General features: G+C 35.9%; 1 protein-coding gene across 10 annotated transcripts in view; it reads left to right on the forward strand.

The window, feature by feature from the left end:
• Nucleotides 1-13726, forward strand: part of CADPS2 (calcium dependent secretion activator 2) — a 285396-nt gene that overhangs the window by 189377 nt on the left and 82293 nt on the right. For all 10 annotated transcript variants that reach the window (XR_010720761.1, XM_066183008.1, XM_066183000.1 and 7 more), the window contains 2 exons: nt 956-1092; nt 4689-4876. Coding sequence is in view for 9 of the 10 variants with exons in the window: in XM_066183008.1 (XP_066039105.1) it covers nt 956-1092; nt 4689-4876 (325 nt within the window). In the remaining variant the exon portion in view is untranslated. The remainder of the gene's footprint in view (nt 1-955; nt 1093-4688; nt 4877-13726) is intronic.

Below are 13726 nucleotides of genomic sequence, written 5' to 3' on the forward strand. Positions count from 1 at the left end.
ACATAATTCACATTGAAGACTTTGACAAAACATAACATTAATGAAAGCAATCACTAGAGCTTCTCTTTTGATAAACCCGCGGGGTTTAAAGGCGTTGAAAGATGCAATCTGTGAAGAACAATAAATTTGGGCCTTTGATTGAAGTGCCATTTGGGATGGTATGCTTTCTCAATGTATTTACACAAAAATGCTGCTCCCTTTTTCAGTACACTTTGCTGGAAGGTTGAAGGAGCTCTTTGCCATTACTACACTAAGGTTTGTCTCATTAAAAGCCGAGTACAAAAAGAAGGCTGGAAATGACCTAGCTCTAGCCAGTGTGTTCATTTCTGCTCCAGTTTGCCATTTGAGAAGTAGGCTTCAAGCCATACTGAATATTTCTATTAAGTGGTACTTTGAACTGCAGTAAAGATGCTCTTTCTTTTCTGAAGAAATAAATGCATAAACCTGTTTAGGGTTCTTTTAGTTTTATTTCTTTTTTTTTTTCTTTTTTTTTTTAATATTTTGTGGTTATTTTGCTAAAATTAGAAAGAGAGCCATACTAAACCAGGAAATTACAGACTATTTTCCTTTTCTACTCATAACATTATTTTTTAATTGAAATATTTGCAGATCCCTCTAGAAAACAATGCTTTAACACTTTTTTAGTGTTCTATGTTGTGTTTTCTGGCAGCCTTTCTAAATTTTGGTTTATCTGTTTGTGGGTAGCAATTTTTTTTTCCACTGTTACACTCCGTAAATTGGTATGGCAGAAAAACAATTCAGGAATAATATTTTCAGATTAAAAGATCAAGCTTCTATAACAATTCACCTGCAAGCATCTCTCTATATGAGTTATTTGAGATACTTTCAAGAAAGCTTAGATGCTGAGACTTATATGCCGTGAGTACACTGGTGTTTGTAAGTCTGAACACACACTCACATGTATTGTTCTGCACATTTTTCCTTTGTATAACAGATACAGACCGTGGCCAGAAACATGGCATGGATGAGTTTATTTCTGCTAATCCCTGCAAATTTGACCATGCTTCCCTCTTTAGACTGCTTCAGAGACAGACCTTGGATCACAGATTGAATGACTCCTATTCTTGTTTGGTGAGTGCTGGCTGGAAGATAGATATAAAGAAGTGAGAAATAGTTGTTACAAAGTAGTCCTTTCTTCCTCATTCATTCAACAACTGCAGTTGTAGGTGGAATAAAGGGTCCAATCGATTGGTTTTAAATCTGAAAATTACATACTTGCAAGCGGCTGCTGTGCCACTCAATAGAAAGCAAAGAGACACAAACTGTCTTCAATTTTATCAGCTGAAATTTATGAGACCCTCTGGGGAGGTTTGAATAAAAAGAAAGTTTTGACAATGGCAAGAACTCCTGTGGTGGGATTTACTGACACCTGTACAGGCATTTTAAGGTTCAAATGTAGTTGCCTTATCTCAGACATTTTCACCTGTCTTGTAATTCTTCATTCCACTCTGGTGTGGAGGAAAAACACCAAAGAAGGGAGGCAGACCCATAGGCAATATAGTTATATGGGCATATTTGCATTAACTGAACTGCAAGTAATAAAGGGGAGTATAATCATTAAACAAAAGAAAATGGAATGTGATCTCTGTATCAAAATAAATGTTTTCCACATTCTAAGAATGCCATCATTGCCATCGTAAAAGGTAAGATGTTGACTGCAGTTTCCTTTTCATACATTTTCTGTTCTGTGCTTTGTGAACCAGCTCAGGATGGGGCTGCTTCAGATTTTGTTTTCATTAGGGAAGAAAACCAGCAACAATCTTGTGGAAGTTCATGAGATTATACACACTCGTTAAACAGGTTTGTATGTGTCAGACCTCATGACTTCCTGAGGCTTTATTTTTCACCTGATATCATGCCTGAAATAGTGATCTCTCACTAAGGATCTAAAATGCCTCACAGCACTTTTTTTTTTCACTTTAATGTCCTAACAGCAACAAAAAATGATATTGGGTATTTTTACTTCTTTTTTTCCATTGTTCTGGATAGTCTTATAATAAGAAGATAATAATTGGAATTTTCAGGTTTGTATGCAATTTTTAAAAAGGGGAAAAAATATTATTTGATGACAGTTGCCTCCCTTTTAAAATACTGCCAGATATGTATGTATAGAAAAGTTAAAGGACTCATTTTCTGTCTGTGGGTTGCACACTGAATCAAAGAGGCCTGAAGGTACATCTGTACAAAGTAATTGGCACTCAAAGAGAAAATGGTTAGCTTTCTACCAGTGCATTGGGGTCAAAATCTTTTTTTTATAATAATAATATAGTAAGACACTTAATATAACCTTGAAATCAGGAACTTTTAGAAGAGGTTAGGTGAAATGCACAGTGCTATAGCAACCATAAAGCAGATGTATTTCTTACCATTCTGTTTTAAATTCAGCTTTTAATAAGTGGAATGGGTGATAATTTTTTTAATTGCATATTTAACTGCATTTTTATTTTTAAAAAATTGGGAGTGTCAAGGTAACAATAGAATACATGGACATGTAAGTGTGATTTTTATTTTCTCTAACAGCTCATTTCCTATAATTTTTTTAGAAAAACCATTTAAGCTTTGTTTCCACAAATACTGTATAACCACACATACAACTTGTAAAAAAAAATTAAAACCATAGGAACTAATTTTAGGAAAGTTGTGTATTAAATTATTATATAACCTCAATTTCTTCAATTCTACATTCTTCTTGGTATAGGGAGAATATTGAGGAGACAGGATTTTGGGTTCTGGGATTTTTTTCAGTTATTGAATAAAAAATATGTGATTATCTAATACCAGTACTTTGTAGGATATAGCTGTGTGTTTGAGAGACTTGTGCATGTATGGAATTGAACAAGGGTGAGGAAAACACACATTAATATGAAAAACAACCACACAAAGAGATCTTTTAATAGAGGCTGAAGTTAAATTAATGAGTTCTTTAAAGTTTTGTACTCTTGTCACAATTATATCTTATGAGAATGAGAAGAAATTTTAATAGTTTGCTTTTGTACTGCTAGGCAATGATATGCAACATTTTGTTATGTTTTCCATAAAAACATAAAGAGAGATCAGTGACAATGGCAACATATTGGGAGAATATCAATAACAATAACCACTGTTGCTTGTATCTAGGGCTAGGACATATATTATTGCAGAAATACAGTTAAAATACCTTTTCTTTCTTCTTTCAATAGAATTCCATATTTTGTATCAAACACTGTGTAAGCTGTACGAGGCATTGGAACATGATCAGATACTAGATTCACATGCTGAGTACTGTTCTGGGTTCTAACACTAAGTGTTCTCTAGAAACAGCTGAAGCTCCTTAAAGGCAGTGGAAACACTGACCTCAAAGAAGTTAATTAGGAGCAAAAAAAATTTATTGAATATGAAATACCTTTGAGGTGTTCTTGTTTGCAGATAATATATTAAAATGAAGAGTTTGGGGAGGATATAAAGCTTGAATTCCTGTCTCAAGCAGGTCTTTCAGTAAAGTTAAAACACAGATTTTTTTAAAAACTGATGTGAATATGTTTTTAAGTATTGTTCAATAGTATTTTTGCTAATATTTTCTACAAATATTAAGCATCTGATCTTGCCAATGTATTCACAAGCATTAGGGAAATATTGGTCTTCAGCTGCTATGTTGATGTTATAAATTCATGAATTTGCAAAATCATTTTGCTTATCCAAGTTATTTGGATATTTGAGTTATTTGTATATTTGAATCTTATATTTGATAAGATGGAATGATGAGAGATGTAAACATGATGAGAGGGAAATAGCACCACAATCAAAACAAGAACAACGAAAAATGCTTATATAGAACAGCTGTGCATTGATTGTAGTTTTCCAAGGTTTATATTTTTCTCCATGCTGATTTTTGGAAGCTCACTCTGCTACTTCTTATCATATTTCTGTATCAAGACTCAATTATATTTTTTACAGTCTGGATTCACTCAAGAACCGTTTTTGTGGTGTGAAGGAGTCTGTACTTGGCTCATGTCTGTGTCAGGGTTAAGCTGTTCTCATCAGACTCTGAGCAAGAAAGCTCTCAGTAAGCTTCAGAATATCTAATAATTATTTAAGGTCAAATCTTACTCATCTTACTCAGGTGGCTTTTAACAAACTACCTAGCTTTGCATCTCTTCACTAGTAAAAGTTTTTTTAAAGGTGTCAGAAGTGCATGCATGCTGCATGGATAAAGGGTTGAATTGTAGTCAAAATATTAAAGTTGCAGTCACAGAGAACTGACCATTCAGAAACTGTGTCTTAATGTCCATGTTAATGTCCCACAGCATTTCCCAAATTTTAGTTTGTATCTTACAACTGATTGATAAAAAAACCCTAATTATTTTAAAGTGTTACTTTATTTCAGATTTTGATCTATAACTTAATCTGTACCAGACTTTGTATGTATTGGCATGGTTTTTTAAAAAAAATGTATTAAACAGTAATGGCAACTCATAATTGCAACTAGTTTCCTGACCTTTAATCCTTTCGCTGGGAGGTTATTGTAAGATCTAGCTTCCAGTGCTGTCAGCATTAGTCAGGTGGAAATCATTCTAATATAGAAAGTTTATGTAATGGACATAAAAATCTGTGTTTCTATTCTTTACCTGATTTAAAGCTGAGAGTGGGAAAATAAATCTCAAAATGTTGTGTGTTTTTTTGCCTTTCAGGGCTGGTTTAGCCCAGGTCAGGTGTTCGTGCTGGATGAATACTGCGCTCGCTATGGGGTGAGGGGCTGTCACCGCCATCTCTGCTATCTTGATGAGCTGATTGAATATTCAGAAAATGGTTCTGTCATTGATCCAACCTTGCTCCACTACAGCTTTGCATTTTGTGCATCTCATGTTCATGGTAACAGGTAATTTAATGATATCTTTGTATATCTATATTATATAAATGCGTAGTCTCAATGAAAGTATTTATAGGCTCTTGCATTCACCAGGTAGGGAGCTGCACAAAACAGAAATCAGTTCATGAAAGTTTCTTCAGGGCTACTGGAGGTTCCATACAGATTACTGTTAAAAAAAATCTCCTTTTAGCATGTATTGTCTTAATGCAATGTGTTTTCAAGATAAAAGGAGCTCATCCCCTTAGTCTTCTTCATTCTGCATTTATGTTGTGGTAGCAAATAGTGTTTCCAGTGAGCATTTTGAAGAATTTTGCAGTTTAAGGGAAATTTTGACTCTTTTTCTGCAGTCTGTAGCTTGGCAACTAATCATCCTATACTGAGTTCTTCTGTCTGTGCTATCACAGAGAGAGATAATATATATTGGGAATTAGGTGTAACCCCCAGCCAGGAAGAGCTACGATACTTCTGGAATCCTTTCCACTAGACAGGTAGACTACTTCAGAAACTTTTGGCCACAGCGGTTGTGTTGGGATATCTTCATTCCATCTGCAAGTGAAAGACTTAGAAAAAGAAATCAAGTTGTTGCTTTGCTATTTTTGCAAATTCTTTAGAAGAAGCACTGCTTCATCTATGTCTTTTTCCAGACTGTGAGAGGACAAGCTCTGCTGTTGGAGCATGGCTATTGCAGATCAGATCCCTCAGGTCAGGAGGGACAGCAGGAGATCTCTAGGCAAACCTCCTGCATGAAGCAGGGTCAGTTATGAGGTCAGACCAGGTTGCTCAGGGCTTTTTCCAGTCAGGACTTTAAATGGAGGTTTGAACCAGTCCAGTTTCAGTGTAGTTATATTTACTGCCTCTTGTCTACCACCCAGTACACCCAGAGAACTGTCATTCAGTCCACCTCAACACCTCCTATTCTCCAGGCTGAGCAAGCCCAATTCCCTCAGCCTCAAGTCAGAGCACGTGCTCTGCTCTCTGTCTTCCTTGTATTTGAGTGGGAAGTGGGGCAGGCAGTCTATCAAATTATAGGAGAACGTGCATTTATACATGTTTTGTGCACTAGAGTTGTAGACTGCTGTATGGAATATGTTTAAGAAGTTCAAAATAGCAAGGAGAAACCTAATATATCCTCCCAACTGATCCAATCCTGCCACTAGGGAAAAATATCACAGTCCCAAAAAGAATTTATTCTCAGTAAATCCCCAAACTGAATCTTGATCAGGACTGGAGGAGAGATTTTCTGCCCAAGAATGGCGGGAATAACGACACATTGACTCTCCAGTCTCCAAGACGAGAGAGCGATCTTTATTTTTCACCGTCCTTTTTATAGACAGTTCTGAGAAAAGAAACATGATTGAACAATCAGAACAACATCCTTCCACTGTTTTTTACAAGTAAACAACAAGTTAGAAAAACACTACTTGCTAACTGTTTTTTGCCTCGCAAGGATTGTTTTTGATTCCTCCTCACAATCCTAAGATTTTCTCCCTGACCAGGGTGTCAGCACCCACACAAGATGTATGCTTATGTTGCTTTGCTGCCAGTCAGCCACAGAGGCTGTTTTACTTCTCCTCAAGCCAGAGAAGAAGAGGTAATCCTTAGGAAAGATATTGTTTCCTTCACTGGCTCAGACAAAGCCTCATCTGGAGCTGGGAATTTGTGACCTGAGTGATTTTGTAGTGGTAGACTAACAGTATATAATACGTGATATTAGTATCCAAAATTGAAATGTTTTTGAATGTGCTTGAAGTGCTGTCAAGAATCTTAACATTCATACCAGTAAGTTAGGAGATTTCTGGCTTTTATTTGGTAACCTATTCTCTGTAAAAGCATGATTCTTCCTCAGTTCCTCAAGAACCTGACACATTCATATTTCCTATTGAATCTAAGTCTTTGTTGTTCCTCGCCTTTTTATTATTGGTTTCAACCTAAGAAGACAAACATATGTGATAATTGCTCAAACTTATTTCAAGAATTCAAAAGAAAGGTAGATACATTTCTTTTTATTTCATAATTTGAGTGAAGGACAACCGTGCACGCAGTGCATGAAAATATCTCAGGGAGCACATCATTTACACAGTGGTAAGCACTCTGTATTCTGTCTATTCCTACAGTACAGATATTCTCTGAATAGCATTATGAGTGTTTTAGGAATAAAAGAAGTGTTGAACAGAGAGGGTCTGACTAGAACTGAGATATTGTAAAAAGGAAGAGAAAAGAAACATGAAGAAAGAAAAAAAGTAAGTCAAGGACAGAGGCAGACACACTCACTCAGAATGACAGACACAGATATACGGGCACATAATATACCCACTCATTCATTTACCACAGCACTAAGAAATAGTGAAAGGTAAAAGAGAGTTTCACAGACAATGCACGACAGGCCAAAGTTCTAGGCTGGTCCCTGGCGTTACACATTTTTGTTTTGTAAGTCAGGCTGGGAATCAGAAAGACCACAGAACAAAGGGCTTTATACTCTGGCTGTGATTTATTTAATTTATATGTCACCTTTGCTTCACAGAGGGATCTTAGACCCTCCCCTAGCCTGAGAAAGATCATCAAAATTGATCTTGAAGTCAGGTAATGGAGGAGCATGTAGAAATGCAGCCATATCTGTAGTTCATGTTGTCCATTTCTTTTATGTATGAATTTTAAAATAACAGGCAATCTGGTGACATCAGTCAAACTATCAGATACAAGTGTCTCTCACCTTCATTTGTGGTGAGGAGAAACTCAATCCGAATCAGCTTTGGTTCTTTCCACCCTTCAGACATTTTCAAAATTCTTCTAACATGTTTTTGAACCTTCAGGTGTCTGCTGTGCTGTTTTGCTGCACTGTAGGACTTGAAACATGTTTCGTGCTGTAGGCTATAATCTTGCAGACTTTCATACAGTACCACGGGTTTATTTCAAAACACCTGGAATAAACATGTAGAAGTTTTGCTGTTGTAGAACTGCAGGGACATTTGGAGCACAGAAGATATCTGAACTGAGCTCCAGTGTAGGCTGTATGCAGCAGACCTTGTCTCCTGATCTCAGGTCTAGAGAACAGTCACCAGCTTCTTTTTTTTCTTTCCTGAGATGAAGATACAGACAACAACTTCTGGTAGCTTTATCAAGCATACTTATATTTTGTGTGTCTTATGCCAGTGTTGTTGATTTGGGAACAGAAATGTTTGCTCAGGGTCGAACACAATGTGCTGAGTCCTAGACTGAGAAATTCAAAGCTTATTTGTCCTTTTCCTTTCCTATTCATTAGTCCATTACAACTGGGCTAACAAACTGCTTATGTAAAAAAGATATTTCTGCTTTTGTAGATGGCAGTCTTAAGACATTCTCTTCCTACATCACCAACAAGAAAAATATTTCATTGAAAAACTAGTTGTGCTGTGTTTAAACAAATATACATGGGTTGGAGTCAACTGTTTTCTTTTCTTCTGTAAATAAAATAATCTTTCGTTGTCTGTACTTCTGGTGCTATGTGGATTTACTGTACCATCTCCTTTGGCTTCTCATCACAATGATTTTCTTTTTAAATATTCCATGGTCATTCATATGAAATATTCTATATAGTCCCCATCAAGATAGTTAGTTCACAAGTAAACTTTTTGCTCTGAACTTATGCATAAGCTTATTGCTGGTGAAAGTGAAATGGGCAGAACAGGGAACTATAGGACATTCCTGAATGATGACATTTCAGTCTAAACAGCCCAGGTAGGAGCTATTGTTTTCTTCCCCATCATATTCACTCTTGTCTACTTTTCATGCTGTGACTTCTATTTAGTCCCTCTTGTCTGAAATGAATGCTGGTGGGTATCACATGAAGTGCAAAGTGACTTCTTTCCACCTGCTGAGTTACAGACTGAATTGAAAAATTCAAAATTCAAGCATATTCCCTTGTTACACCTTTTCTTATTCAGATAGATATCTGATGAAATGGAAGTTCAGATATGAGAAGTGAATGTGAAAGTAATGCTACAAAAATCAGTATATAACTGAAGATGAATAGGTTGGGGGTTTTTTTTGTCGTTATTGTAAAAGCTTCCACACATGTGTGTTTCCATAGAAGAACAGTCATAATGAGTCAGTGTTCTTCTAAGCCAATCAGTCATCTGTCTCCAGCATTGACCTGTTTGGAGTAAAAGAAGAGCAAGTACATGCAATATTTCCACCTTCTGACTCACAACTCTTTGCAGCTCAGAATATGCCCTATTTGGTAACCTGAGTGAGTCTTTATTTCAGGTACTTGTCCATTGCACCCCTGAACCACTGTAAGCCCTTTCCAACCTCAACACCTCTGGCAGCAAGTTCCACAACTCAGCCTCCTCTTGCTTGAAGAACTATTACTTTGAACTTGACTCCTACACATCTCATTTCATGTTCTGCTGCTATTGGAGAGGTAAAGGAGAAAAAAGAAAAATCTTGTTCTCCCACTCTGCTATTTAAGTATCAAGAATTGGAAGTGAACAATGCAATGATTGCATTGGATGGAAATTTTCTGCTAGTTCCTTATGCTTTTTCTGGTGTGTACCAGTGTTGATTTACTCATTTGACTGCTGCTGAACAGGGACAATTTAATGGAATTATCCATCATGAAACCAGGATCTCCATTCTCAATAACACCTGTGTTTTCCTTACATTTATCTATGTTAATCATTGTTTTCTGTTGTATCACTAACTGATTTCATGGGGTCTTTCTGGAATTCTGCACTATGCCATGTAACCATCATTAAAACTAAATTGTCTGTCGCCTCAGTTCTCAGCTCTTGGCCAGGTCATTTATAAATACTGTAAAATAACACAAGTCTCACCACAGATCTCTGCAGAACTCTACCGATAACATACCTTCACAGCAGGTACTCACCTCTCCAATTTTAACATAAATGTAGGAACTTCTACTCAGACACTGTTTAGTTGCCTTTAAAGCCTTAGATTAGGGATCCTGTCAAAGGAGCTTTGGATATCCAGGTGTTTCATATGATTCAGGTCACACTCATCCACCTGTTGTCAATCCTTTTAGAGAGCTTGAAGATCAGAAGGTAAGACTTCTCTGTCTTATGGCTTCAAAGCTGTACAGACTTGGCAGTAGATAATATTTACCCAAAGATCCTTACTTTTATCTTTAAATATCCTTATATTATAGTTCCTTCTAATTTTCTGGGCTGCTTATAATGCCTGCTGGCCTGTATTTCCCTTGGCTCCTTGGAGACTTTCTCTGATTTTTATCCTCTCATTTTGATTCTGATCTCCCATTCCCCAGAAGTTTGGCAGCTCTGGATGAGAACTTTCACATCCTCACAGGTAATTCAGGTTGCCAGGTGGACCTGGCAACTTACTGCTGTCTGTTTTTCTCATTTGTTCCATAAGGGGTTGTTTTAGTTGCTGTCATTTTAAAAACATACTTCGCTGAAAATTAAGAATTCTTTTGCTGTGAACAAAGAAAGGTTCCAGCATAGAAGTCTTCTTCATAATTATTTGTTTCATAATAGTACAATAGTACAAAAAAAATCATTTTCTGTCTCTGTAATAGCCTTGCCCTCTCTGAGAGCTACTTTTAGGTCCTTGCCATCATTTGGCAATGTAGACTCTCTGATAGGCTTCTTGCTTTGGTTATGCTTGGAGGAAATATCTTAGAGTAGAATAAAGGGACACAGAAGAGATGTAAAACTATGAAAACTTTGGAGAGTGCTATGCATTCATACATTTCTTTTAACTTTTCAGTGTTTTGTGATAAGAAACGTTTATTGCAATTTTACACTTTGTGTCAAGTCAAAAAAATGTTCAGAGAAATCATGCCTTTTAAGTCTGGGTCAAGAAACATCATAAAAATAAAGAAAATACTATCTTTACATTGCTCTGTCTCTTCTGTTTGTTTTTTTTTTTTCTGGAACTTCTGAATAGGTATTTTCTTCTCTGGCTAACTTAACTTTAAAGTAAGGTTGTCTATATCTTGATGATATCTCCTTCATTTTATACATTTCATAAACAGTATGTAATAAGATTTAAAATAAAAATCCAGAACTTAAGTCCATAGTTTCACCATTTATCTGCACATGGTCACCATCTGACATGAAAGGTTTTGTCCAGTTGATCTCTTCCCAGGAGTGTTATATTTTCACATGCACAGTTTTATATATAAAATATTTGAATATCATGTAGACTTTTTCTTAGATGGTTTTCCCAAAAAAATATTGCTAACAGGATTTTATTCAATATTTTGGTTTTAAGGACTTGAAAATGTTTCCTCTTTCTGCTGTGTTTCTTAGTAACTCTCAATCCTATATGTTCTGGCTGTGTTGTAATTATAGCAGGTGCAAGGTCTACATTTACTGGCTTTTATTAGCAATTGGACCTTCTGCTTTAATCTTAGATCTGTTCCAAGGCTGTCCAACAGCTGAAGGAAGGAGCCTGGGTTCCCTTACACTGTGGATCTTTAGAGGAGCATGGAACATCAGTCTACTAGTCTCTCTCGTGCTTGATACAGCATCTAGAGATGTAACAAGAGTCTATTGTTTTTGTAGTTTGTCTCATTTTTCTATCAGTCATCTATAATGAAAATGGTGAGAGTGGATTTCTCGTACTTAAACCCATGTTTTTATTCAGAAGTCATTTGTTATCCGTCACTATTTGCCCAGAACAAAGGAATGAGAAACTGACCTTTTAGGATTGATATTCTGTGGGAGTTCGTGCTGCTAAATGAGAAGCAGTATTCTCTCAAAATAAAAAACTATCTCTGTTCTTCCAAGTGAATATAATCTTCCCTTTTTCTGAGGCTTGTTGGGCAATGCTGAGAATAGAAATTTTTCACTAGGCCCTGTGTCAAACATCTTGCATCATCCAGTTCATGCTTTTTTGGAAACTGCTCATCCAAGGTATATGGAGCACAGAGGAAGGTGAGCCCTTAATTTAACCTGTATTCTCCTTTTTAAGTGGTTTCCTTATGAGCATCACAGGCCCAAGCCTCTAATGAGAGACCCCTCTAAATAGTTACATTTGGGGTAACTGGTTTAGTTTACATATATTTTTTAATGTATGTCATTCAGTTAGTTGCACAGTTTTCTACATATTACTCTTGTAAATAGCCAGAAAAAAAAAAAAGTTGTGAGTGGGGTTCTCTTGTATTCAAAATTAGAAGAAAAACTCTTCACCTTGTTGCAGGTGCCAACTGAAGCCACGTTGACTTCACCTTTGTTTAAAGGAAGGTTACTCTCCTGTGTTGAAAAGTGTTCCTAGCTATAATAACATTATAACAAAATGTGTCCTCACTATGTTAATAATAGAGGCACATTTTACAATGTCTGAAAACAAATCTGCTGCTGAAAAGCCTCAGAGAAAATTTCAATAGAAAATTAAACATAATTCACACATTATTAAGAAATATAATAAAAAGTTCTGCCTGTTCAAGGTTTTGCTTGCCATCTTAGGCAATGAAGCAATGCTATTACATACACTTACCATCCCTAAACATTATACAATATTTTGTTATTAATTTCAACTGATTACTGCCTTTACATACCCTTATATGTTGGGCAAAATGATATTATATTAATACATGCTTTGCTTTTCAGTAGAAGGCCATTAATGAATCCTACCTAAAATATAGCTGCAGAAGAGATAATTAAAATTAACCAAATATATGAATTTAATCTGTTTTAGTGACCTTCAGAATCGGTCTTTTTCATTCAGTTGTGAAAAAAGGGGTATGACCTGTAAGCAGATGTCGGAGCAGCCTGAGAACTGCATGCAGCAGAAGGCTCTATTGTGCCAGTTTCATGTCAGAATATTTGAAGGATGGTTAATATGAGCAACAAAATGCTCAGTCTTCAAGTGTCTGCTGGTTAAAACTGTATTTGAATGCCATGTGGTAATGCAGTGTCTTCATTTTCTGTGATAAAAAGATGTCTGCTCTGTCCACTTATAAGCTGATAGTGGAAATCATCATACTTATGTTTCCGTAACATGGACTCTGCAAAAATGCCATGGACTCTGCAAAAATGCCATGGACTCTGCAAAAGTCATAATACTGTTGCATTTTAAAGGAAAATTTTGAAATTTAAATTCTTGAATATTAGCTCCTATAAAGAGATAATAAAAGTTCTACATCAATTTCTAAAAAAATTAATCTTTGGTTTTCTAAGAAAAAAACAGTAAAACTTTTATCTTGCTAATTTGAAACTTCTTGTTGTTCTTTCATTTGCTTGTACATCATGCTGAGTATAAAAACAAGTGCTTTTAGAAAGCTCTGAAGTCTTATAAAATAATTTGTTTCTAGAAAAAAGGATGCCTTTTAAGTTTGGATTTGTTTTTTCTATGTCCTTGAAATGTAGTTTATTACAGAAATGTCTTAAAGCTGAAGTATTCTTTCTTTTATTTTGTTTTTCATAATAATTTCTCACCTTCCTCTGGCAAGATGGCAAATTCTTTTTGGTCAGCCTTACTGCTCATACTTGTATATGTTAGAATACCAAGCTGTACATTACTCTCCTCACACTCTTGGTTTTCATGACACAGCAAAGTCACGGTCTATGTTTTTAATGAGGAAAGCACATTTGAATTGTTTTTATAATTTTAAAAATATGTAAAGATGCAAAAAAGCACCAATATCAATGATGTAACAGAGGAAAAAGGTCAGGCATGTTCAGTCAGTATTTCCAAGGCTGTCATAACAAAGCAGCCTTGCTTAAGGTAAAAATTCACTCTCTGAGAGGCCACTAGGAGAAGCTGTTTCCAAAGTTGAGGGCTGGAAACAATCCACAGTCAACCCAGTGTCCATCAGATCTAATTCCCGTTGGAATTGGAATACAGTTTTATTTTACGTGCTGTAGGTCTACACAATAATCTTAATCCTACAATTCATCA

The sequence above is a fragment of the Chamaea fasciata genome, unplaced genomic scaffold, assembly GCF_029207755.1.
Source record: "Chamaea fasciata isolate MVZ Bird 193981 ecotype frontalis unplaced genomic scaffold, bChaFas1.0.hap1 SCAF_5, whole genome shotgun sequence".
In the NCBI taxonomy this organism is placed as follows: domain Eukaryota; kingdom Metazoa; phylum Chordata; class Aves; order Passeriformes; family Sylviidae; genus Chamaea; species Chamaea fasciata.